Source organism: Rana temporaria, chromosome 2, assembly GCF_905171775.1.
Source record: "Rana temporaria chromosome 2, aRanTem1.1, whole genome shotgun sequence".
Lineage (NCBI taxonomy): Eukaryota > Metazoa > Chordata > Amphibia > Anura > Ranidae > Rana > Rana temporaria.
In genome coordinates, this window is record NC_053490.1 from 95,304,874 (window position 1) to 95,331,804 (window position 26,931).

Sequence of the window (26,931 nt, forward strand, 5' to 3'; positions counted from 1 at the left end):
TCGGATAGGATCTGGAGATTGTAACCCCTGATTTCCGAATGAAAAGCCTGCAGGGCTCTCTGAACCGCTAGAAGCTCTCTCTGGTTCGATGAAGCTTTTGCTTCCCTCAAGGACCATTTTCCCTGTGCGACTTTGTCGCTGAGGTGGGCACCCCATCCCCAGAAACTCGCGTCCGTCGTGATCCTCTTGGATACTGGAATGAACCATGGCAGACCTCTTGTTAGGTGAAGATTTGTCCTCCACCACCACAAACTTATTTTTACCTTGGTAGGAAACAAAACTCTTGACTCCAGAGACCTCGTGTCTCCATCCCAGTTTCTCAGAAGAAACATCTGCAATGGTCTTTGATAGAATCTTGCCCATGGTACTGCAGGGAAACACAAGGTCATCAGACCTACTGTCCTTGAAACTTCCCTGAGCGAGACCAACTGATTGGTCTGTAAGGCTGAAACTGCTTGCACCATCTTTAAGACCTTCTCCTCTGGGAGAAAAATGTTTTGGTCTACTGAGCAAAAATCATAGCCCAGATACTTCACCTTCTGTGCTGGATTTAGGGAAGACTTCTCTCTGTTTATCAACCAGCCTAGGGATTGAAGGAAGTCCTGTACAGTCTGGAGATCTGTTAGCAATTTTTAGTAAGACTCTGCCACTATTAGGAGGTCGTCCAGGTAAGGGATGATCGTTATTGCCTTTAACCTTAGCGGAGCCAGCGCCTCCCCCAACACTTCTGTGAAAATGCGTGGGGCCGAGGACAGACCGAAGGGGAGGGCTTGAAACTGAAAGTGCCGAATTTCTGTTCCCATTTTGACTGCTATTCTCAAGAATCTTTGGAATGCTGGATGGATCGGGACATGCAGATAAGCATCCTGTAAGTCCAAAGTGGCCATAAAGCAGTTTGGGTAAAGCAGGCTTTTGATTGTGAACACTGTCTCCATACGGAAGCGCTTGTACCTGATCGATCGGTTTAGAGACCGAAGGTTCAGAATAAGCCGATACTTTCCTGACGGCTTTCTGATAACAAAAATATGGGAATAAAACCCTTTGCTCTGATCTGAGCAGGGAACAGGAATCAGGACTTTCTGGTCCAACAAGTCTCCTATTTGGAGACCCAGAGCCCTCGCTTTTTCCCGATCTTTGGGAGGGGAGGTGATCAATAGTCGCTCTGGTGGTTGGCAGGAGAATTCCAGCCTGTACCCATTTGCTACTAGATCCAGGATGATGGGACTTGAGGTGACTGCTGCCCACTGTGGGAGAAAGGCCCTCAATCTTCCTCCCACTGGAAGATGCTGGTCACTGTGGCTTGGTGGGCTGTTGAGGTGTGTTAAACAAAACACCCCCTCTACCTCTGCCCGGTCCAATTTTTCTTGGGCCTATTGTCCTTTTCTCTAGGTTTGTGCTGCCTGTTTTGGCCACGAAAAATATGTCTGCCTGTCTGCTTTTTCTTGTTTTCTCGAAAGGCTTTTTTTCTACCGGTCGTACGTTCCAGTGCTTCCTGCAGACCTGGGACAAAAAGATGATCCCCTGTTAGGGGAAGCCCACATTGGCGCAATTTAGAGGCTGCATCACCTGACCAGGTTTTAAGCCAAAGGCTTCTTCTGGCTGAGTTCACTAAAGCTGAAGTCCTGGCTGTCATTCTTACCGACTCTGCGGAAGTATCAGCTAAAAACCCAACGGCACTAAAAAGGAGAGGAAAAGATTTAAAAATCTCCTCCCTAGAAGTACCTGCCAACAGATGAGTTTGTATTTGTTTCAGCCATTCTTCCAAGTTTCTGGCTACACAAGTGGAGAGCGGAGAATACCTTCGGAGAGCGGAGAAGACCCCCGGAGAGCGGAAGAGAACCAGACGGCGGTGAAGACCGACACCCCCCCTCGCCGAAGAAGAACCCCACCTTGAAAAAGAGCTAAAGAAGAGAGGGGGGCCCCCGGAGCTGTCTAATAAATTACTTTAAAAACCCTGTGTTGTGTGTTTATTTTATTGACATTTTTTCTTCCAGGTGAATGGGTAGGGGTACGATGTACCCCATATTCATTCACCTAGGGTGGGGGGCCCCCTTATTAAAGGGGGCTCCCAGATTCCGATAAGCCCCCCGCCTGCAGACCCCAGCAACCAACGGCCATGGTTGTCGGGAAGAGGCCCTGTCCTTAACATGTGGACAGGGTGCTCTGGGGTGGGGGGGGCCGCAGGGCACCCCCCTGCCCCAGAGCACCCAACCCCCCATGTTGAGGGCATGTGGCCTGGTACGGCTCAGGAGAGGGGGGCGCTCACTCGTCCCCACTCCTTTCCTGACCAGCCGGGCAGCGTGCTTTGGATACTGGACTGGTATGGATTGTGGGGGGACCCCCACGCCGGTTTTTCGGCGTAGGGGGTGGGGGGGTGTCCTTACAACCTATACCAGACCTAAGGGCCTGGTATGCCCTTGGGGGGGGAACCCAATGCCGTTTTTTTTTAATTTGGCGTGAAGTTCCCTCTCAGGATTCATACCAAACGCTGCAGCTAGAATTGGCAGGAATCCAAGTCGGATCCCCGTCGCTTCTATGACGGCTTTGTCTCCATCGCGGCAAGCCAGCTCGGCGCTGGCTCCCGCGATGGGGCTCGTAGGTGGTCAATCTCGCCGAGAAAGGGAGCGAGATTGACACAATATTGCGGTCACCTACTGTATATGCTTCCAGTGGACTGACACAGAGGATATTTAAATTAAACTTACTGTACTATGGATGTTTGTCCACCATTGGACTAAGGGCTGGCACTAATCGTTTTGAATGTTTATTTGTCACTTTTACACTGCATACTAATGGTGTATAGTAATTGTTGTTTTCACCAACTCATGCATTATGTGATTGACTGCTTGAAAGTTAAGAGGTCTATTTGTACACTTCTACCAATCGCCATTTAGTATTTTCACAGACCACACCCCTTTTAGTGAATTAGAATTTAAGGAGTTATTGTTAATTTAAGTTAACATTTCTGTTGCCAGAAGGTGACGCTGGTTAGGGGCCACCCGACTGTTTCCCTGTCATAGGGGTCACACACTGGTAACCTATATATTCACATTTTCACTAGTAGCTTCTGGAGCTATAGCCCTGAATCTGGGGACCATAGCCCAAGACTCTTACTGGGTGCCTTACTCCCGGGATACTTGCCCTGGGGCCATGACGCTTGTAAAAAATATGGCTGCGAGCCCGGGCAGGCATGTCAAATGTGTATGTACCACCGCTCAGGCAAGCCTGTACACGTTCGGTAATTTTCGGACAGGCGGGTACATGCGCAGTGACGTAATGGGGCCGAGCGGTGGCATTTTTAAATGTAAGGCAGGTGGTGGCCCAGTAAGACCCCTCCACAGCCTCTGACATCTGTACAATGTCCACAGCCTCTGACATCTGTACAATGTCCACAGCCTCTGACATCTGTACAATGTCCACAGCCTCTGACATCTGTACAATGTCCACAGCCGCATATTTTATACATGTGTATGCTGCCCAAGTTTATGACTTTCTTTACTTGACATGACATCTGTACCATGACCACAGCCTGTAGGCTTGTGAATCAGCAACTGACCACACCTAGTCCTACCCACTTATTTCCGGATTGGCATTCATGCCTCTTGCTGAAACCCACCTACTGTAAGCTACAGTTGCTGGGAAAAATGTGAGGCACTAATGAAACAGGATTTGGGTCACTCGTGAAAGATAAAATATTATTTTAGTGTGCAATATATATTAACTGGATTTTGGTCTTATTCAGATTGTCATACTGCAGCCTTTAGACATAATTTAAATGGCTACAAACTAGATGCCCCCTCCCACTGTATTGGAAGATTAATATCTAACCTTCATATTAAGTTATCTTGAATTGCACTAAAGGTGGATACAAAATTATACAATGTTTGTTTTTTAATTCCTTCAAATTTACACTCAACTATGTAGTGCAAGGGCCTAACTGATTGCATACAAATTGAAAGGAATTGGGTTTGACCTCATATTATATGGCTTTGGTAAACCTAAAGGAAAAACTAATCTAAAGAAAATTGTATAGTGTGTAGCCAGCTTAACGCTATGAACATAATATAGTCAGTGCAACAGACTTGCCTAGTACAGAGAAATAAAATTAACAATAAGACATTGTATTTTGTTGTTGCTTTTAATAATACAAGACCAAGACCTAAGAGCCGGTTCACACTGGGGCGACTCGTCAGGCGACTCAGCGCCTGACAAGTCGCGTCCCATTCTATTCAATAGAACCGTTCTAATAGGAGCGACGCAAGTCGCTCCGACTTAGAAAAAGGTTCTTGTACGACTTTGGGGGCGACTTTGGGCGATTTGCATTGACTTCTATACAGAGGTCATTTTGCAAGTCGCCTCTGAAGTCGTCTTCAGGACGCCTTGCTGAGTCGCCCCCGAAGTCGTGCCGCCCCAGTGTGAACCGAGTTTTAAGGTGTGCTGCCAAGGGGGTGACCATAAAACTCAAGCTTGAGGGTCAACTGTCTGTATGTCAGGGCACCTGCTTAGAAAATAACTAGAACTGGGGCTTCTATTTCTGTAACCTATCATCTGTTAGAATTAAAAGATGAGACATAAATGACATATATACAGTGGGTATAGAAAATAATAATTCCTTTAAAATAATCACATTTTGTTACTTTGCAGCCCAAAATGAAGATCAACACCGTTTTTGTTTTATCCAGCTGTATTTACTCAGTAGCAATAGGAGGAAGGAGTATATGGCAGCCATGATTAAGCACTAGCAAGAGTGCGAAACTAGTCGGTTGTCCTGGTTTATGGTTGTGGTGATTATGCATGTTCCTGCTTGAAAATTAAAGACAACTTTTTTGAAAAGTTATTTCGGAGTGCGGCTGTCCATCTCCTTCCTCCTATTGCTACTGCTACGTGCATTGCCAGCACCTTGGTAATCCGACCGTCCCTGATTGTCTATAGGGCTCACCTGGAGCGGTGAAAATCTTCTTCTGTATTTACTTATAAATTCCAAGTGAAAGATATAACACCAACTTTTCATAAAAATCACTGACTTGGAAAAAGGATCCCCCCAAAAAAACATGTAAACTTAATCAAGTGTAGCTAAACACCTTCTCAGCACCACACAAAGCAATTAGAATTTCAACTGAATTTCAACTGTGATCAGCTATGGTAATTTTTACAAACGGTCACCATTAAAATGTACTGAACTCGAGCAGTTCTGCAAAGAAGAGTGGGCAAATATTGCAAAAATCTAGATGCACAAAGTTAGGAAAGACATTTCCCAACAGACTACAGGCTGTAGTTAAAGCAAAAGATATTTCAACAAAATACTGACACAAGGGGGTGATCCCTTTTCCAACTCAACAATTTTGTTTTCCGTATAGGTTGGTGTTATATCTTACACTTGGATGTTATAAGTTACACAAAAATTGTCTTCATTTCAGGCTGCAAAGCAGCAAAAATTGGATTTTTGTATTCACCGTAAAATCCTTTTTTCTGAAGTTCATTGACACAGCACTTGACCTTAGGGTTATATTGCCACCTTCAGGAGAGGAAGAGGCAGAACATGTAAAAACAGCAAAACTGCAAAGTACCGCCCAGGGGGTGGTCCTACGGGCTATAACCCCTCACACTGCATCCAGCAGCTCAGTTCGTCAAAAAGCAGTACAAACAGAAAAGAAGGGTGGTTGCAATGAACTTCAGAGAAAAGGATCTTATGGCGAGTACAAAAATCCTATTTTCTCTTTTGCTCATTGATGGACACCACACTTTAAATCTTGACCTTAAGGGCGTCCCCAAGCAGTGTAAGAAAAATGAGGGGTGGGAACAACAAGCAAAAAACTCCACCCAAACAACCGGAGCTTTGTCCGTCAATGAACGAAAGAGAAATGTGATTATTTTAAAAGCAGTCGATTCTTTCCTATTCCCACTGTATTTCCTTGGAGTTGCTGTATATGAATTTAAGATTACTAATGCCAGGAAATTAGAGATCTCCTGAAGATCTGTTTATTGGATTAAGAATCCAAGCGCCAAGCACTACCATAGTTATAAAACAACTGACTTTTTCTATATGTCCCACAGTACCTGTTTTAAAATCTGTCAAGCATGGTAAATTAGTTGCTTTGTTGTTGATTTCTTTCAGTTTGGATTCAACTGTGTCACAGTCACTCTTTTGATTTTCATTGCCGATGTGTGACATCTCTCCTCTGTTCTTGATGCAAACAAACATCTATGCAAGAGAGACCATAAACAATGCATTACACACACAAATGGTATTATAACCAACATACCATGGGGTAGTACAGAGATGTCAAACTCCATTTCATCACAGGCCACATCAGCATTATAGTTGCCCTCAAAGGACTAGTTTTATCTGTAAGACTAGTTGTTCAGAGCACCCCACCATCAAGAGTCCCCCACCCTCTATTTACATCACACTGCATCCATATTGCCTTGTGCTGCTGCTGAGAAGAAGCTGGAGGCAGAGCTGGGAGGCAGAAAGTGTAGGGTCTGGAGGATGACCATATGAGGGCTGGAGTTAACTGCGGGAGTCTGCTGAAGGCAGAGGAGGGGGTGCTGCTGCACAGAGAAGCACATGATCTGTAGGAGGAGTTCTGTCCTTTCCGCTGCCAACTGCCAAGCCGTTTTGGCCTGCAGGCCTGGTGTTTGACACATGTGGGCTAGTATGACTGAGATAAGCTTACCAGTTAACTTGTTACAAGGTAACACTTACTGGTGTCGTAAATAAAAAACACATGAGTTATGAAACTCACATCACATATGCCATACCATTGTAATCAAGCAAAAATGTTTTGGGTCTATATTTTGAATTTTTTAATTTGGAAGTTTTTAAAATTACATATAGCAAATAGCCATTATTATGACCATTGACAGGTAAAGTGAATAATATTGATTATCTTGTTACGATGGAATTGAAAAGTGGGTGGGATATATTAGGCAGCGAGTAAACAATGTTTCTGAATTTGATGTGCTGAAAGCAGAAAAAAATTGGTAAATTACTGGATTTAAGCGACTAACATGGGCCAAATTGTAATAGTTAGACAACTGGGTCAGAGCATCTCTAAAAGTGCACCCCTTTTTTTAAGCAAACGCAAAACAGCGGTATGGCCATTAGGCGAAAGTGAGGGCACCTCCAGGGCACCAAGTAAGCACACGACGGGGTCACGCGGCACAGGAAAATTATAAGCCTGGGATATAGTGGAGATAATGTATTGCCAGTATCTAAAAAGCTTTGGACATTTCCATACCATATGTAGCAAGTCCCCGTCATGTGAATTGCATTTTGGACATAACAGGGAATCCCTAATTATGTAATCGGGATGGTGTTCTATATACTCTGTGTAATAAGAATAAATGTGAAAGCCTGTGTGCCGCTGAAACCCACACCAGGGGAGCGGAGGTTAGACACAACTCCCAAGTTTCACCATCAATAGGACCCAGATCCTTTTCACAGCCCTTCCTACATACCAGGGTGGACACATCATGTGTGGAGTTAAGCAGTCTAGCGTATATTCTTGAAATCATGCCCTTTTTCTCCTCTGCCATCAATACATCATTAAGTAAGGGATGTACGATCACTGTTATTGGGGACAGTCTACTCTCACTCTGTATAGAGTGTCTCAGCTGCAATTATCTGTAGAATTGTCTTCTGTCAAGAGGAAACTCATCCCCGAGGTCCGCAAACGATTTAAAGACCGGCCCTGTAAACAATTGGGATATGTAGTGAACCCTCGCCACCTCCCAAGAGCGGAAGTCTCTGAGTTTGAAAAGTTCCTTGTAGTAAGAATTTCTCCAAATGGGTGTAAATGAACAGATCCCCCTAACCTTCAGGATAGACCGAATGTATTTCCACAAGGTGTTTAATAGGGCTATGGTAGGGAGGGCCTGCGACAAATGCGCAAATCCTGCCTCCTAATGGGATATGACTGGAAGCTCAGAACCACATGGGACCAACAACGCCCTAATTGGATCACCCTCGTCTGTCTCCCCCCAGTTACCAAGATGTTGGATTTGGGAGGCCACAAAATAGTAACGGGCATGTGGAACTGCCATACCCCCTTGATCTTTAGCTAATTGTAGTGTGGAAAGACGTATCCGCGCCACTTTGTAGCCCCATATCAAGTCCCGAAACTGTGCATCAATCTGACTAAACCATTTATTTGGTATCCAAATTGGGGTGTTATGGAAGATGTATAGGAGCTGTGGGGCCCACACCATCTTAATTAGATTAGCCCTCCCTGTCACTGAAAGGGGAAGTTTCGTCCAAGCCAAACACTTCACTCTGAACTTACGGAGCAAGGGAGCAAGGTTCAGAGAGAGATATTGGGTCGAATCCAAAGTCACCTGAATGCCCAAGTATCTAAATTCATTCACGACCAATATATCCTTGGCACAATCAGGTAAGGGATTTATCAAGGGATCCAATGGCATAAGCACCGACTTGTTCCAGTTAATACTGAAGTCCATGGACTCCTTTAACATGCCCATATCTTCAAAAGCCAGATCGGTAGATTTTTAAACCTGTGAGAAAGCTGTGTCCAATTTAGGGACCTTATTCCAGATGGCCTGTGGGTCTTCCTCAAAAAGGAACCTCCTCTTATGCGCCCCGGAAAAAAATGGCTTCTTCTCAGGATCCAACCATTCCTTTTTAATCATCTCCGTGATTAAAGAGTGCACTGGAAATACCCGGCCTTTGGTATCCCCTAACCCAGTGTTTCTCAATTCCAGTCCTCAGGCCCCCCCAACAGGTCAGGTTTTCAGGATTTCCATTATTTTGCACAGGTGATTTGATCAGTTTCACTGCCTTAGTAATCACCACAGCCTTTTCATCTGAGGGAAATCCTGAAAACCTGACCTGTTGGGGGGGCCTGAGGACTGGAATTGAGAAACACTGCCCTAACCCCGCATACATACGGTCATGTAGAGAAAGTTCTTTTTTCTCTTCCTCTATCCCCAGAGTCGCATGGATAACTTTCAAAAGCCCTGCAACCTCCTCCAGAGACAATTTATATTTCGAAGCTGACTCAGCTTCATTATGTTCGGAGTCCGAGTCCCCTGAGACTTCCTGTGAAGTTTCTTGAGAGACTGGGGCGCTTACTGAAGAGAAAAGTGAAACTCCAGGTTCCTCTACCGGCTGATCTCCTAAGTTAGACCTGAAAGGTGGTACGAAGTTCCTCCTTAAGGGTGGACATTAACTCCCCACACAAGAACGGAGTTTCCTTTAGGACATTGCTTGTGCAATCCGCATAAAGGGATTTTTTCCAAGTCTCGCTCAGCTTCTCTTTACAGACAGGACATCTCCTTTTCACTGTTGGAGCAGAGCCTTTCCCCTGTACAGTAGACAAAATACAGGGATGCACACTAAGAATACCTATATTATGGGGGAAAAAAAACACTGACACCCAGGTGCACTTAAGAAAAAAATGCTCCCTGTGCCCTGCAAGCAAAACACCACCACCATACAGGCCCCTATTGCTAGGCAGCAAACATCTACAGTGAGTGACCAGCCCAGGGAGGTGGGGGGTAGGGGAGAGGGGGAGATGGGTGAGGTAACCCCCCCCCCATTGGAGATACAGGCACCGGGTATAAGAAGGACCTTGCCTTACCTTGGCCTTGCTGGTGCCTTGGCTTGCCCCCTTTTCCGCATCCTCCTCCATTGCAGAGTGCGTAGCGGTCGCGTGCGATAGATGGGATACGGTTCCGGATTCAAAAACGCTGCTTCGCTGATCCGGAAATACCCATCTGAAGACACCAGGTGACCCTGCCTTCTCCCCCCTGCGCATGCGTCGGAAATGACGTCACACGCCGACCTGGAAGCGCAGCCACTTCCTGCATTGCAGGCGCGTCCGAGGCCCTCCTCGGACGCCGGAGCCTGTAATGTTTACCGGGCTCCGCCAAAAGAAAAAAAAACGGCTGCCCCCCCGGGCGTACAGGCTCTCCCCGAGCACGGAAGGGGGAGAAGGAGCCCACGGGACCAGGACACAGCGAGGCAAGTGGGAGGGTCGGCTCCATAGAAAATTAGGTAGGTGAGAACCCATGTCTCCCACGCAATACCTGAAAGATCATGGCCCCTCACCGGAGGTGTTCCTCCAGCTGGAGGAAACACAAAAAACTGAGGATTGTGATGGAAAGGCCTCCTTTTGAAGTTTGGATGGAGGAGGGGTTTCCTGTGGAGGGAGGAGCCATGATCTCTCAGGTGCTGTCCTGAAAGCCATTTTGGGAAAAAACAGAACTCAGGATCACGGTGGAATCTTCTTTCAACCAGTGCATATACATAAACTGGCCAATAGGGCCAGATAAACTTGCCAAGGGGTTCCGCAAGGCCTGTACCAGACCCTCCTGGGGGGCAACAGTGGAAGCGCACAACAGTGTCTTAGAAACTTTTCAACAGCAAAAAAAATACAAAGGCCGGTGCAACAAAAGCAAACCTAATCCGCCTTAGCTCAGGTAACGCGGAAAGTGCGGACATGATAAACAGGGGCACTACGGTGTAAGTCACGAAGGAGCCGGGCACCTGTTGTGGGCCTCCCGGATCGATTGTTCCTCTTGATCCAACCACTGCGCAGCAGAAGACGGAGAATCAAAGAATTGCACTGAGCCAAACACCTCCACTCGTAAACGGGCAGGATACAGCATGGCATATTTCAATTCAAAATCCTTCAGACGGTGCTTGACATCCATAAACTTGCCTCTCCGTTTCTGTAACTCTGCAGAAAAATCTGGGAACATAGACACTTTGGCGTTGTCAATCTTCAGAGCAGCTGGCTTAATTCTAGCATTATACAGGATAGCATCTCTATCCTTATAGTGGAGGAGCTTAAACAAAAATGGACGTAAAGGAGCTCACGGTGGCGGAGGTCTAGCAGGCACCCTATATGCGCGTTCCACAGAAAACATCTCTTTCCCAAAGGCAGCAATCAGCCACTTCTCTATAAACTCCACAGGGTTTTCCCCCTCCATCTTCTCCGGCAGACCTATTGCTCTCACATTATTTCTTCTCATCCTGTTTTCCAAATCTTCCAGGCAGATAGAATGCTGATCAATTAAGTGATTGTTATACGTGAGGTCCCTCTGCATGGGGCCCATATCATCTTCAATGGTGCTTACCCTTTCCTCCAGTGCGGAAGTCCTTCCCCTCATCTTTTGGGCGTCTTGTCTCAGAAATGAAATTTCAGATTTCATCCCCTTTATTTCGGTGGTAACGACTGCAATAGACACATTGCAGGAGGTCACCACCGCAACAATGTCCCTCAGAGTAGGCTCTCCCTCCATACTAGGGCTCACTGGGGCTTGAGGCCTATCAGACCCCGGGGTAGGAGAACTCACTGCGTCCCAGACTAGGCCGGAGTTGACAGTGTCTTCCAGGGGCACCGTATCATCAGCCTCAGACACTCCTCCTGACGAATCCTCCGGTGTGATGAAGGACGCCGCCGGGTCCTTTGGCAGCGGCTTGGAAAACAGTTTTTCAGCAGCATCCCTGTGCTTCTCCTTGGCCGTGCGGCCTGCACAGGCGCCATTTTGGGACATAAGGTCTGCCGGCTTGTTCACAAGTTGGCGCTTGGCGGAGGACATCATGGGAGAATCGAGCCGGAGAAGGTAAATATGTGTTCCCGGAATCTTCCTACACCCACCCAGGCCTGTCAGGGGTATCAGAGTGCCGTTTCTCAGGATAAATGATCAGAGTATCGGCGGAGCTCACTTCAGTCATGTCCGGCTACATCCGCTGCCTGACCACGCCCTAAAGAGTGCACCTCTTAGGCCTTGTACACACGATCAGTCCAAACTGATGAAAACAGACTGAAGTTTAGTTTCATCGGTTCACAGACTGATGGTCTGATGTGCGTACACACCATCAGTTCAAAAACCGATCGAGTCCAACGCGGTGACGTAAAACACAATGACGTGCAGAGAAAAATGAAGTTCAATGCTTCCAAGCACGCGTCGACTTGATTCTGAGCATGCGTGGGTTTGGAACCAATGCTTTTGTGTACTAACCATCGGTTTTGACCGATCGGTTAGGCGTCCATCGGTCTGATTTTAAAGCAAGTTCTACAACTTTGGACTGAAGGACAAAAGACTGATGGGGCGTACACACGGTCGGTTTGGACCGATGAAACTGAACTTCAGTCCGTTTTCATCGCTTTGGACTGATCGTGTGTACAGGGCCTTATAGAATGCTTTAGCTCTGCAGTGGTCAGAACCTACCAAAAGTAGTCCAAGAAAGGAAAACTGGTGACAGGGTCATGAGCAGCCAAGGTCCAGCGAAGGCTGATCTAATAGAAGAGCTACTGTAGCTTAAAGGAGTTGTAAAGGCAGAAGGTTTTTTATCTTAATACATTCTATTCATTAAGATAAAAAACCTTCTGTTTGCAGCAGTCTCCCCAGCACGCCCTAATACTTACCTAAGCCCTGTCCATCGATGTCCATGAATCCCTCGGCCGTCCGAGACTCTCTCTCCCGATTGGCTGAGACACAGCAGCAGCGCCATTGGCTCCTATGGTTGTCAAAGTCAGTTAACCAATCAGGGGAGAGATGAGGCGGGGCCAAATGACAGCTCCGTGTCTGAATGGAAACACAGAGCTGCAGTTCAGCTGCCCGATAACAAGCGGCTTACTGTGGGGGCACTCAACAGGAGGGAGGGGCCAGGAGCAGCAAAGAGGGACCCAAGAAGAGGAGGATCCAGGCTATTCTATGCAAATCCATTGCAATAGAGCAGGTAAGTATAATGTTTGTTATTTTAAAATGAGACTTTACAATCACTTTAAGTTGCTGAAAAAGTTAATGCTGGGTCTGACAGAAAACGGTCAGAACACACAGTGCATTGTAGTTTGTTGAAAATAGGAATGAGTAGCTGCAGACCAGTCAGGTGCCCATGCCAACCTGTGTTCACATTTAAAAGCTCCTATAGTGGGAATATGAGCATCAGAACTGGACCACGGAGCAATGTAAGAAGGTAGCCTGGTCTGATAAATCAAGTTTTTTTTCTCCTTTATATCATGTAAAATGGCTGGGTGCATATGTGTCACTTACCTGGTGAAGATATGGCACCAGGGTGCACTATGGGAAAGAGGCAAGCTAAATGAGGCATTGTGATGCTATGGGAAATGTTCTGCTGGGAAACCTAGGGTCCTGCTATTTATGTAGTATATTATATATATATATATATATATACACACACACACACACACACACACACACACACACACACACACACCCTTGCAAAATGTATGAGTTCTTGGCCATTTTTCAGACAAATTAAATGGCAAAACAAAAACTTTTATTTCACTCAGTGCCGGTTCACACAGGGGCAACCCGAATTACAGCGCAACTTGGAGCAACTTACAAACGCGACTTGAAGTTGCCTCAAGGACAGGCGACTTTGGCTGTGGCCAATCGCAGAATAATCCGCTCTGTGGGAGGGAGGGGTTTGCCTGAGTAAACTATTTTCTTTTCCTGTAAAGTTGCTTCAGTTAAGAGAGTGATCCAACTTTGGAGGCAACTACCTCTGAAATCTATGGGTACAAGTCGAATAGAAGTCGCCTTGAAGTAGTACAGGAACCTTCAGTAGTGTACATTAAGACAGCTCTCATTCACTTGAATTGAATTTCTCATGTCGCGCGACAAGTCAGATCCCAGGTCGCGGTAGTGTGAGCCGGCACTTATGGTTAGTGTTTGGCTGAAGCCATTTATTATCAATCAACTGTGTTTACTGTTTAAATCATAATCACAACAGAAAAAAAACAAATGACCCTGATTAAAAGTTTACATACCCTGGTGATTTTGGCCTGATAACATGTACACAAGTTGACACAAAGGGGTGTTTGCTTGTAATTAGTGTGTGAATATGAAAAGTCAATGAGTTTCTAGACTCCTGATAGACCCTTGCATCTTGCACCCAGTGCTGCACTGACGTTTCTTGATTCTGAGTCATGGGGAAATCAAAAAAATTGTCAAATGACCTGCGGGAAAAGGTAGCCGAACTGTAAAAAACAGGAAAGGGATATAAAAAGATATCCAAGGAATTGAGAATGCCAATCAGCAGTGTTCAAACTCAAAATCAAGAAGTGGAAAATAAGGGGTTCTGTTGAAATCAATCCATAGTCGGGTAGACCAACAAAAATTTCAACCACAACTGCCAGGAAAATTGTTTGGGATGCAAAGAAAAACCCGGGATGCCAAACACCAACCATGAGTGAAAGAAATGTTTGTGTGTTGTCATTCATATTCTCTGAAAAATGGCCAAGAAATCAATTCACAGTTAGGTCCATATATATTTGGACACTGGCACAATTTTCATATTTTTGGCTCTGTATGCCACCAACAAAATCCAAATGAATTTGAAGGGCAGACTTTCAGCTTTAATTCAAGGGGTTGAGCATAAATATCAAGTAGAAATTTTAGGAACTGCAACCATTTTTACAGTCCCATTTTCAGGGGCTTAAATGTAATCAGACAAATGAATATAATCATAAATACAATGTTAATTTTTTTATATTTTGTTGAGAATCCTTTAGTGGCAATGACTGCCTGAAATCTGGAACCCATGGACATTACCAAAGACAATCCGGACTCAGGAGGCTTCTTACTGAAAAAATGTAATCCATTCGAAAATCTTCTGTATTCCACAGACAGATTCAGCCTTTTTAGATTCAGGACGAGCCGGTACTTTCCTGAGGGTTTTTGTACCAGGAAAATGTGTGAATAAAACCCCTCGAAGAACCTCTTTTGTTGCAACCGGAACAATAACTGTGATATCAGCTCCTGGATTAGGGACTCCATGGTGAGAGCCTTGATCTGATCCCTTGGAACGTTTGTTGCCAGGAATCTTTTTGGGGGTTCTTCCGTGAATTCTATCACATATCCCTGGAAAAGCATGTTTACTATAAATTGATTTGCAGTGATGTCTCTCCACTGGGGAACAAACTCCTGGAGTCTTCTACCTACTTGTAATGTAGAGTCATTGCGGCTTTTCACAAGTTGCAGGAGGATTGAAGTGCACTCAACTCCTACCTTTTGGGAATACCACTGCTTCCTTTTGTTTTGCGTTTTCCCTTCCTGCTGTTTTTGCAGACGAAAAAAAAAAACACACTTACGGGTCTGTACCTGTTTTTTCTTGACCGGAAACGCCTTATTTTTGTCCGCTGTACGGTCAAGAATGGACTCTGGCTCTGAACCAAATAGCAAATCCCCCGCAAAGGGAATGCTGCATAGCCTGTTCTTAGAGGCAGCGTCCCCTGGCCAAGTTTTGAGCCACAGGGCCCTCCTAGCCAAATTCGTCAAAGCCTCTGACCTGGCTAACATACAACTAGATTCCGGCGAAGCATTTGCAATATATGATACTGCTGCAGAAAGAGTAGTAAAGGAGTCTAGAATTTCCTGTTTTGGGTAATCTGCCGTAATATGGGTTTTCAACTGGTTAATCCAGTGTTCCAAATTCCTAGCGACACACGTTGTTGCCATGGCTGGTTTTAGATTGTTCATCACAGAATGCCAGGTCCCTTTGAGAAGCAAGTCCATTATTTTATCCATGGGCTCTTTTAATATGCCCATGTCCTCAAAGGCAAGATCAGTTGACTTTGAGACCTGTGAAAAAGCCAAATCCAATTTTGGAACTTTGTTCCAGATGGAATCTGTTTTTTCCTCAAATGGGAATCTACTCTTATGACCCGCGGGAAGGTTCCAACCACTCTTAATCATATCCGTGATTATGGAATGGGACGGGGAAGACCCAACCTTTTGGATCCCCCAAACCTGCATACATACGGTCATGTAGGGAGAGTTCCTTCTTTTCTTCTTCTATCCCCAAAGTCGCATGGATAACTTTTAGAAGTCCTGCAACCTCATCAAGCGACAATTTGTATTTGGAAGAGGCCTCTGCTTCATTATCTTCCTCCTCCAAATCTGTATCTAGATCAATAGGAACAGACTTCTTAGAAGTGTCCTGAGATATCGGACCAATCAAAACTTAAGTCGCCTAGGGGTTCTGAAGATTGCTGTGGAGCCCTGGGCTCCTCCGAGGAACCTGGTTGATCCCTTAGGTTTGACCTAAAGGCCCCTTTCACACTGGGGCGGGAAGTGTGGTGGCGGTATAGTGCCGCTATACTGTCGGAATTGCCGTGGGATTCGGCCGCTAACGGTGCGGTATTAACCCCCGCTAGCGGCCGAAAAAGGGTTAATACCACCCGCAATGCGCCTCTGCAGAGGCGCATTGCGAGCGGTATTACCGCGATTTCCCACTGTTTTAAATGGGTGGGAACGATGAAGAAGCGGTATACACGCCGCTCCTCTCACCGCTCCAAAGATGCTGCTTGCAGGAGATTTTTTTCTCTCCTGCCAGCGCATCGCCTCAGTGTGAAAGCCCTCGGGTTTTCACATTGAGAAGGCTGGACAGGAGTTTTTCAGGCAGTATTTAGGCGCTATTTTTAGCGCTGTACCGCCTGAAAAACTCCTCAGTGTGAAAGGGGTCAAAGGCTTGAAAGGTGGCACGGAGTTCATCCCTAATAGTAGATATTAAATCGCCACACAAAGATGGGGCCTCCTAAGTATGTTCTCGGTGCAATCCGCACAAAGGGATTTGTTCCAAGCCTCCTTGCAGACAGGGCAACCCCTTTTCACTGGTTGGGCAAAACCTTTGGCCTGTGCAAACAGAAGAGAAAAAAAACAAAGAACCACGCTAAACATGCTGTAACACAGCGCAAAACACCCAGGTGCACTTAGGAAAAATACATACGTCACTTCCATGTGCCCGTGCAAGCTACCACCATCACCACCTTAAATCCCCCCTTATCTAGGCAGAATGTTACCCACTAGCAACTGTCCGGACACCAGGGAGGTAGAGGGTGGGGGAAAGAGGGGGAGATGGTTGAGGTAACCCCCCATAGGAGAACGGCATTTGTCAGCACAGGACACAGTCCCTTACCTTGGCCTTGCTGGTGCCTTGGCTTGCCCCCTTATCCGCAGCCTCCTTTTCCATATCAGAGTGCACTGCAGACGCGTGTACACGAAAATCCCGGTTCCAGATTCAAAAATGCTGCCACGCTGACCTGAACGTTTTTCAGAAGGCACCAAGTGACCCTGCCCTCTCCCACTGCGCCGGAAATGACACTCTTGTCGACCCGGAAAAGCTGCCTCTTCTTGTATACACAGGACGCGGCTGATACCTCCTCAGCCACCAGAATAATGGCGGCTACACAGCATCCCCGCGCGATGCGGGCGCCACACGCCGCCACTCTGAATCAAAAACGGGCCGCATTGTCTGGGTTGTACAGGCTCTCCCCGAGCACGGAAGGGGGAGAAGGAGCCCACAGGACCATCAACACGAGGCAGGTAAGAGGATCACTCTCCAAAGAGACAAAAATTGTGAAAACATCTTTTGTCTCTCAGGATAAACCCAGAGAGATCACCCCACCGGAGGTGTTCCTCCAGCTGGAGGAAACAAAAAACGAAAGCAACATGGAGGCCTCCTAATAAAGATTTAATTGAGGAGGTGTTTCCTGTGGGAGGAGCCATGATCTCTCAGGTGCTGTCCTGAAAGATGTTTTGGAAAAACGCTTCTGAGCGGAAAAGGAGGGCCCTGGCCTACGGCGTGGCTCCTTACCTTTTCTGGATTGTGGGAGCAACGTACTCTTACCCCCAATAACATTTTTAATGTCATCCAGCGAGGCTTTACAGAGCCTCTCTCCCTGGAAAGGCAAATCCGCCAGAGCCTTCTTAGATGCCTGGTCTACAGATCAGTATTTTAGCCAAATCAGGCGATGCAGCACCACATAAAATACTGAGGCTCTAGAAAGCAAGAGGGCTGTATCTAAGGCCGCATCGCAGACATACTTAAGGCCATGCACCAACTGATCTACCAGTTCCATGCAGACCGGAGAGGCCTGTTGCGTTTTTTACCCCCCTTGTGCCGGCACGCCGCTTCCACCCTGGCAACAAAAGACTCCATGACTGCTGACTCCAGCTCTAGTACCTCCCCACACACTGTAGGTGACTTCTGTGTTTACAGGTGATAGTGATAGGCAGAGAGCCTGAGTCAGAGGTGGTGGAACTGAGTTCCACCAAGTTCCAGCTGAAAAAAAAAAAAAGCCTTGGGCATACTTGCAATAACAGCCCAAAACACATTCTACTACTCCTTTCAAGAATACTATGTGTGAGACCTTTGGTCTTTCAAGACATAGAAACTATGCATCTAATTTCTAGACTTTGTATAACAATTTTTGGAGGCCTTGAAGCACCAGGACAGCAGAAACACCCACAAAACGAAATTTTTTAAAGCAACCCAACGTATGTTCTAAGAGCCATGCTGACATTTCTTATGACCTAATTTTTTTTTTTTGCCAGTTAATAAGACATTACTAATAGGTATACTTAGAATTGCACCCCAAAACACATTATGCTACTCATTTTAAGTAAGGTGATAATACGTTAGACTTTTCCCCAGCTTAGACACGGAGAGAGGCCCAAACTCTAAAGGAGCACCTCCAGGTATTCTAGGGGCATAAACTATGCATCTAATTTCCTGACTACTGATCACATTTCAAGACTCTGACTGACTGCACTATTAGAGCGTGTTCACACGCAAGGTTAGGGGCATTAAAACCTCTACAGCCGTGCCAGGAATTATACCCGTCTCTTTTGGAAGGTGCAATGCCCACTGATTGAGACTCATTTAAGTGTGGGCTCCAATGGGTTAAAGCAGTCAGTGAGAAGACATGCCTTCTGATCGCCTGTCAAAGGCTCTCTGAAGATCGAGCCAAACACGGATCCCTCTTCCGAGAGCACTACACGTGTGAATGGGCTCTTATGGTGACACTGGGACTGGTGTGGTGGTACCTGGGGAAACTGACTGGCTGAACTATTAGGGCTTGTTCACACATGAAGTTGGGTGGTATTTAGGGCCGAAACAACTAATCAAATAATCAACAACTAATCGATTACAATTTTCATAATCGATTAATCGGCCAGTAACATAATGGGGTTAAAAAAACTAAAATTAGCCCTTTATAGTACAAAAAAGCAATTCGCTACTGTAAAAAATTAACCCCTTACAGTAGCGATTATTTGCTGTTTGTTTTCCTATTTTTTGTTTTTTTAACCCCATTATGTTACTAAACATCTCAGGCCTGGGTTCACACTTTTTTGGTGCTTTTTGCAGAAACACTACAGTTCATTTACATGTTTTCCTATGGAACACGTTCACATCCATGCTTTTTTTTTCAGCTGCTGCGTATTTGGAAAGGGCAAGGACTTTTTAACACAAAACGGTGCTATTTTTTTTTTTGGTTCAATATACTTCAATGGAGAAGCTGCAGAAAAGCATGTAATGTGTTTTTGCGGCAATTTGTGTTTTGTAATCTGCCCAACAACAAATTGGCCCAAAAAAACATTAAAAATGCAATTTTTGTTTTTTTCCAAGGCTATTATCCGATTAATCGAAACAATAATAGGCCAACTAATCGATTATGAAAATAATCGTTAGTTGCAGCCCTAGTGGTATTAAAACCTCGCCCATTAAGCTGCAATTTTAATGCAACCCCCCCTATTTATATTACGTCTGAAAAACTGCCTTAGTGTGAAAGGGTTTTATACATCTGTCAAGCGATGTGCATGGGTGCCTTGGCTGCCCGGAACTCTACCTCCTGATTGGCTGAGACACAGCAACAGCGTCATTGGCTCCCTCTGATGTCAAAGCCAGTTAGCCAATGAGGAGAAAAAGGTGGGGCCGAACCGCGGCTCCGTTGTCGAATGAACACACGGAGCTGCAGCTCGGGTGCACCATAGTAAGCTGCTTGCTGTGGGGGCACTCAGGAGGGAGAGGCCAGGAGCTCCAGTGATAGACCCGAGAAGAGAGGGCTCAGGGCTAAACCCCTGCACAGAGCATACAAGTATGACATGTTTGTTATTTTCCAATTAAAAAGACTTTAGTATCACTTTAATGAATGAATATTTAAAAAAAAAAAACAAAAAAAAACAACCTGTGTGCAGCAGCCCCCCTCGGACTTACCTGAGCTCCTTCTCAATCCAGCGATGAACACAGGTGCCTTGGCCATTTGGCACTCTCCCTCCTGATTGGCTGAGACACAGCAGGGATGCCATTGGGAGAGGAAGGGGGTGGGGATAGACCACAGCTGTGGCTCAACACAGGTGCCCCCATAGCAAGCTGGCCCCCATAGCTCAACAGGAGGGAGAGCCCAGGAGTGCTGGCGAGGGACCCAAGAAGAGGATCCAGGCTGCTCTGTGCAAAACCACTGCACAGAGCAGGTAAGTATAACATGTTTGTTATTCTTAAATAAAAATGAAAAAAACAGACTTTAGTATCAATTTAAACATGATGCAGTTGGGTAATATGAGGGGCAACTTACCCGGTCTGGTGTTTCTATATGGGTCACTTGGACTTTGAAAACCGCTTTTGAAGAAGGCAATGGTACCAGCGAATATTGACATAACATAGGGGTATACAAGTCACCATAAAGCAGTTCCTAAAAACATATGCACAAAATAAGTTTTACAAAGGTTAAAAAGAAGTTGATCACGTAAACTGTAGTCTTCTGCAATACCAAGTTACTGGGAAAAAGGTACAAGTATCTCAATCACTGTTACATCGTCCTTATAAGAAAAGTAAAACATTTTTGACTATACTTCTTGAGGGTCAGAGGAGTACACTTACCTCAGTTTGCCTGTGACCCAGAGTCGACTAATAGTGGGATATTGACTGCCACAGCTGATGAGGGAGAGCAGCTCCAGGCTCTCGAAGGATCCCAACAAAATTGTTCGGATCCACCTTGCTGCCCGTTTGAAAGCCATTTGTGCTTCTCAGTGTGCGTCTGGGAGTCTGAGCCGGTGGAATCTCCCCCTTTGCAGCCCAGAATTCCAGTGAATGCTGGACAGTTACTGCTCTCCGCTCAGAATAGAATAAGGTCCCTTTCACATCGAGGAGTTTTTCAGGCGGTACAGCGCTAAAAATAGCGCTGCTATCCCGCCTGAAAAACTCCTTCACTGCAGACTCAATGTGAAAGCCTGAGGGCTTTCACACTGAGGCGATGCGCTGGCGGGAGACAAAAAAATCTCCTGTCAGCAGCATCTTTGGAGCGGCGAGAGGAGCGGCATGTATACCACTCCTTCACTGCTCCTTCCCATTGAAAACAATGGGAAACCGCGGCAATACCGCCCGCAATGTGCCTCTATAGAGGCGCATTGCGGGCAGTATTAACCCTTTAACGGCCGCTAGCGGGGGTTAATACTGCACTGCTAGCGGCTGATTCCCGCGGCAATCCCGACGGTATAGCGCCGCCATTTTTAGCGGCGCTATACCGCCACCGCGGCTACTGCCCCAGTCTGAAAGGGGCCCTAGAACTGAGTAATCAGCGGCCATGTGATCGCTGAATTCTCGATCTTAAGGCTGTGTTCACACGTGTGGCTGCGGGTTCCTACCTGGGGTCCAGTGCGTGTCTGTTCACAGGTTCAGGTGCGATTCAGGTCCGAACTTTTGCCTGAATTTGCACCTGAACTGGACCCAAACACAAACCTTTTTCAATCCGGACCGCCATGAACCTGTGAGCCGGTCACACTTGCCTGTCATGCAAATTGGATGCGGGGAAACCCGCATATGTGTGAACCCACACTAAGAGCTGATGTGGAATAGCTGCAGCATCACACCGATGATGCAGCATAGAGGCAAGTATTGAGGGTTTTTTTTTCTTTTTAACCCCAAAAAAATTTCAGACAACACAAAACCATGTGTCCAATGCTGGATTGTGCTAGTCTCTGGAAGGAGAAATTTAAGCCAAACTCCAGCTAACAATTTATAAGCAGTTAGGCCTTGTTTGGTCAAAATACAGATGCTTAACCACTTAAGGACCGCCTAACGCCGATATACGTCTGCAGAATGGCACGGCTGGGCACAATCACGTACCTGGTCCGAAGCTTTGTGACCGCGGGACTCGCGGACCCGATCGCCGCTGGAGTCCCGCGATCGGTCTCCGGAGCTGAAGAACGGGGAGAGCTGTGTGTAAACACAGCTTCCTCGTTCTTCACTGTGGCGCAGTCATCGATCGTGTGTTCCCTAATATAGGGAATCACAATCAATGACGACAGACCTACAGCCACACCCCCCTACAGTTAGAAACACACATGAGGTCACACTTAACCCATTCAGCTCCCCCTTGTGGTTAACTCCCAAACGGCAATTGTCATTTTCACAGTAAACAATGCATTTGTAATGCATTTTTTGCTGTGAAAATGAAAATGGTCCCAAAAATGTGTCAAAATTTTCCTATGTGTCCGCCATAATGTCGCAGTCACGAAAAAAAATCGCTGATCGCCGCCATTAGTAGTAAAACATTTTTTTTTTTATAAAAATGCAATAAAACTATCCCCTGTTTTTTAAACACTATACATTTTGCGCAAACCAATCAAACGCTTTTGGCGATTTTTTTCTACCAAAAATAGGTAGAAGAATACGTATCGGCCTAAACTGAGGAAAAAAAAAACTTTTTTATATATTTTTGGGGGATATTTATTATAGCAACAAGTAAAAAATATTTTTTTTTTTCAAAATTGTCGCTCTATTTTTGTTTATAGCGCAAAAAACAAAAAAAAAACGCAGAGGTGATCAAATACCACCAAAAGAAAGCTCTATTTGTGGCAAAAAAAAAGACGCCAATTTTGTTTGGGAGCCACGTCGCACGACCGCGCAATTTTCAGTTAAAGCAACGCAGTGCCGAATCGCAAAAAGGGGCCTGGTCCTTTACCTGCATTTTGGTCCGGGTCTTAAGTGGTTAACAAACGTACCTATGGTGTTATTGAGAGTGGTTTGTTGAGTTTGATGTGCGCCAAAAACGCTCCTCAAATGCCGGTCACACATTTGACGAGTATTAAAGGCATGTTAAAAACACACTCAAGATGTCTAGGTTTTATTTTCTGACTGTTGTGAACAAAGCCCAACGTGCTGAAAATGCACCGCAAAAAGTACTGCAAACACATGCTGGCACGTTCATGAATGGAATGAGTTAAAATGCTTCAACTCCTTCCAAACGCCACATGAAGCTTAATTTTTTAAGCGCAACAATGCAACATGACACAAACGCTTCATGTTTTGATAATGTGAACAGTCCTGTCCATATTACCAATATCAGAATGCTTTACTAGAAGTTTGAAGAGAGTTAAAAACGCTCAAACTCCTGCTTTTAATACCAGTGTGAACAGGGCCTTATAGCATTTTTTTTTTCCTTTTGGGATAAAGGTTATATAGGAATACAACTCATTGTAAGCACCTCTGCCAGTTTTGAATAGTTTTATTTCACCCCAACTGATACATCTGCAAGAGAGCTTGTTCTTTTGAAAAAACATTTGCTGGCCAGATCACTAGATGAAAATAGAAGCAGGCCTAAACAAAATAATAAAACAATAACACAGCAATTGCATCGAAGACTTGGTAAGCTGCAATATAATAAATGGTTGCTTTTTGGGTTTACTGCCGCTTTAAGCAGAGACTAGGTCCCTTTTAAGGAATCTATGTTTTCCAGTCAGCCACAGTCTATCAGTACAAAGTGACAGAGTGAAGAGAAAAACTCACCAATGGGGTTCTAGAGGTGGCTTCTAACTGCTTATTGGTTAAATCTGACAAAACTCTGGCAGCCAGTACCGTGGGACTATCTCCGCCCCTTCCCCTGTGTCTAAAACAAGACATGTAACTTAAAGGTAACATGGGATGGATTTACTAAGGGCAAACAATGTATACTTTGCAAGTGCAGATGCACACAGTTTCTCCAGAGCTTACTGAATGTGGTAAAGCGGCACTTTGTAATGAACACCCAATAGGGTGCAAGTAAAAAAAAAAAAAACACTTTTCCACATTTACTAAGCTCTGGGGAAAATTAGTGCAACACTTGCAAAAGTTCACAGTCTATTTGTCTTTAGAAAATCTACCCCATACTGTTCAGTGTATGATGCAAGAATTAGGCATTCACAAAATCCAAACATCTGGTAGCAGATGTGGGTGGTGAGATGTGAACAAGGTCACAGTGGATGATGGGCAGCAGGAACGGATAAAAAAAAAATCTGAGTTTCCTGTGGCTCTTGCAAAGTAGTGAAATGCTCCTTCAGCGTGTTTTGGTAGGAAACAAAGCATGGAGTAAAATAGGATTTTTATTACAGCTTACCTGTAAAAACCTTTTCTTGAAGTACATCGTGGGACACAGAGCCTTAAGTATTTACCTAATGGGTAATAGGCCACCTTCAGTTGTTGACACTGGCAAACCCTAATTAAAGAAGTTTACTCCCTATATAACCCCTCCTACTTCCAGGAGCACATCAGTTTTTGTAGCAAAGCAATATGTCTAAATCCCAAAAGAGGGGAGGGACCTCTGTGTCCCATGATGTACTCCAAGAAAAGGATTTTACAGGTAAGCTGTAATAAAAATCCTATTTTCTTTATCGTATATCATGGGACATAGAGCCTTAAGTATTTACTTAATAGGATGTCCCATAGCAATGCCACTTGAGGGGTGGGAGAAACAACCCGCAGGGTACACCCAGACTTCAGGATCTATACTGCTGCTTCCAGCACACTGCGCCCGAAGGCGATATCCTCATACTTCCTTACATCCACCTGATAAAATATTGTGAATGTATGCACTGAAGACCAAGTTGCGGCCTTACAGATCTGAGCCATGGAGGCCTGATGACGCAATGCCCAAGAAGCACTAACCGGTAGAAAGCGCCTTAACTTGAAACGGGGGAATCTTGCCCCTTAATACATAAGTTTGAATTATCACTTGCCGACTCGACTTAGCGACAGTGGATTTTGACGCTGCCTGTCCCTTGTTAGGACCCTCCGGCAGAATAAATAAGACATCAGTTTTAACGAATCTGAGCAGTTTTCTTTAAATAGATTTTCACTGCTCTCGCCACATCAAGACAATGTAGTGACCTTTCTTCCCTGGAACATGGTTTTGGAAAAAACGATGGCAGGACAATCTCTTGATTCAGGTGAAAACCTAAAATTACTTTTGGCAAAAACCCTTGGACGAGGGCGTAGCACCAGTCTGTCCTCATGAAAAATTAAATACGGCTCTTTACAAGAAAGAGCAGCCAATTCTGAAACCCTCCTTGCGAAGGATATAACAACCAAAAATACCAACTTCCTTGTCAGCAGGACAAGAGGAAGATGTTGTATCGGTTCAAATGGCTGTTTTTGTAACACAGACAAAATCAAGTTTAAGTCTCAAGGATTCAAGGGAGGTTTGACGGGCGGATTAAGCCACGTTACCCCTTGTATAAAGCCTCGGACTAAAGAATGAGTAGCAAGTGGTCTTTGAAATAAGATCGATAAAGCTGAGACTTGGCCTTTAATGGTACTTAAGGCCAACTTCATCTCTACCCCTAATTGTAGAAAGGCAAGAATTCTGCCTATGATATATCTCCGAGGGTGCGAACCCTTGGATTCACACCAGGAAACATAAGCCTTCCAGACTTCTGGCATTGATCAGGGTGGAAATAACTGACTCAGAAAGCCCACATTTCTTGGGTTTCAATAGCCAAGCCGTTAAATTGAGAGACTGTAAGGAAGGATGGAATATCGGTCCCTGAGAGAGCAGATCTGGCCGTAGTGGGAGGGACCATGGGCCCTCCACTGCCATCTTTAGGATTTCTGCATACCATGACCTTCTAGGCCATGCTGGTGCCACCAGAATTATCAGCTTCCTTTCCAGCTTAAATTTTGCAAAGAAGTCGAGGCAGCAACTGGATGGGGGAAAATGCATATATCAGCGAGAACTGATCCCATGGTGTCACCAACGCATGCGTTCCGCATGCGAGTGGATCCCTTGTCCTGGCCACAAAGTTGACCAACTTTGTGTTGAATCTGGATGCTAGGAGATCTATGTTTTGAGTCCCCCATCTTTGGCAAACAGCCCGAAATATGTTGGGGTGAAGCGACCATTCCCCTGGGAATAACTGCTGGTGACTTAAGTAGTCCGCCTGCCAATTCTCCACTCCTGGAATGAAGATTGCAGAAAGGCAAGGAACATTCCTTTCTGCCCAAGTTAGAATATGGTTCACCTCTCTCTGTGCTGGGAGACTCTTGGTGCCCCCTTGGTGATTAATATAGGCCACAGCTGTGGCATTGTCGGATTGAATCCTGACAAGACAATTCCGTAGCCTGGAAGTCCAGACCTTTAGAGCCAGACGTACTGCCCGAATCTCTAGGATATTAATAGACAAGCTTCTTGACCATTGTCCTTGGACAGATGTACAATCTAGTACTGCTCCCCAGCCTGAGAGGCTGGCATTCGTTGTTACCACTTTCCAGATAACTGGTCTGAAGGATTTTCCTTTCGGCAGATTCTGGGTTAGTAACCACCAAGTGAGGCTTTGGGCCACTCTTGGGGACACCTGCATTGGCGAGTCTAAGGCTTGAATTGTCTTGTCCCAAGCAGACAGGATACTGTTTTGTAACGGTCTTGAATGGAACTGGGCATAAGGAACTGCTTCGAATGAAGCCACCATGGTTCCTAGTAACCTCATGCAGAGGCGAATGGAGGGATTACCGTTTGATCTGACCCTCCGCACCAGTTCTCTTATGGACTTGATTTTTGCTTGAGGCAAGATCACTTTTTCCTGGGCTATGATCAGACCCAAGTACTCCAGTCTTTTTAGCGGTATTCAGGAAGATTTCTCTAAGTTGAGAATCCAACCTAATGTTTTCAGATAGTTGGTTGTAGTGCGTACGTTTTGCTCCAAACGAGTCACTGATTGATCTATAAGTAAAAGATCATCTAGGTACGCTATGATTGTTATGCCCTGGGCCCTTAACCTAGCTAGAGGTGGGGCCAGCACTTTGGTGAACACCCGAGGTGCTGTGGCTAGCCCGAAGGGCAGAGCTACAAACTGGAAATGCTGTGGTTCCAATTCGAACCACAGAAACTTTTGATGAGCAGGAAA

The 26,931-nt window shown here is 45.5% G+C and overlaps 1 protein-coding gene across 1 annotated transcript in view; it reads right to left on the reverse strand.

Annotated features, from left to right (window-relative positions):
* Positions 1 to 26,931, reverse strand: part of RNF17 (ring finger protein 17) — a 720,374-nt gene that overhangs the window by 37,176 nt on the left and 656,267 nt on the right. The window contains exons 33-34 of the mRNA XM_040339329.1: positions 20,352 to 20,468; positions 6,058 to 6,202 (exon numbers count right to left, since the gene is read on the reverse strand). Coding sequence (XP_040195263.1) covers positions 6,058 to 6,202; positions 20,352 to 20,468 — 262 coding nt within the window. The remainder of the gene's footprint in view (positions 1 to 6,057; positions 6,203 to 20,351; positions 20,469 to 26,931) is intronic.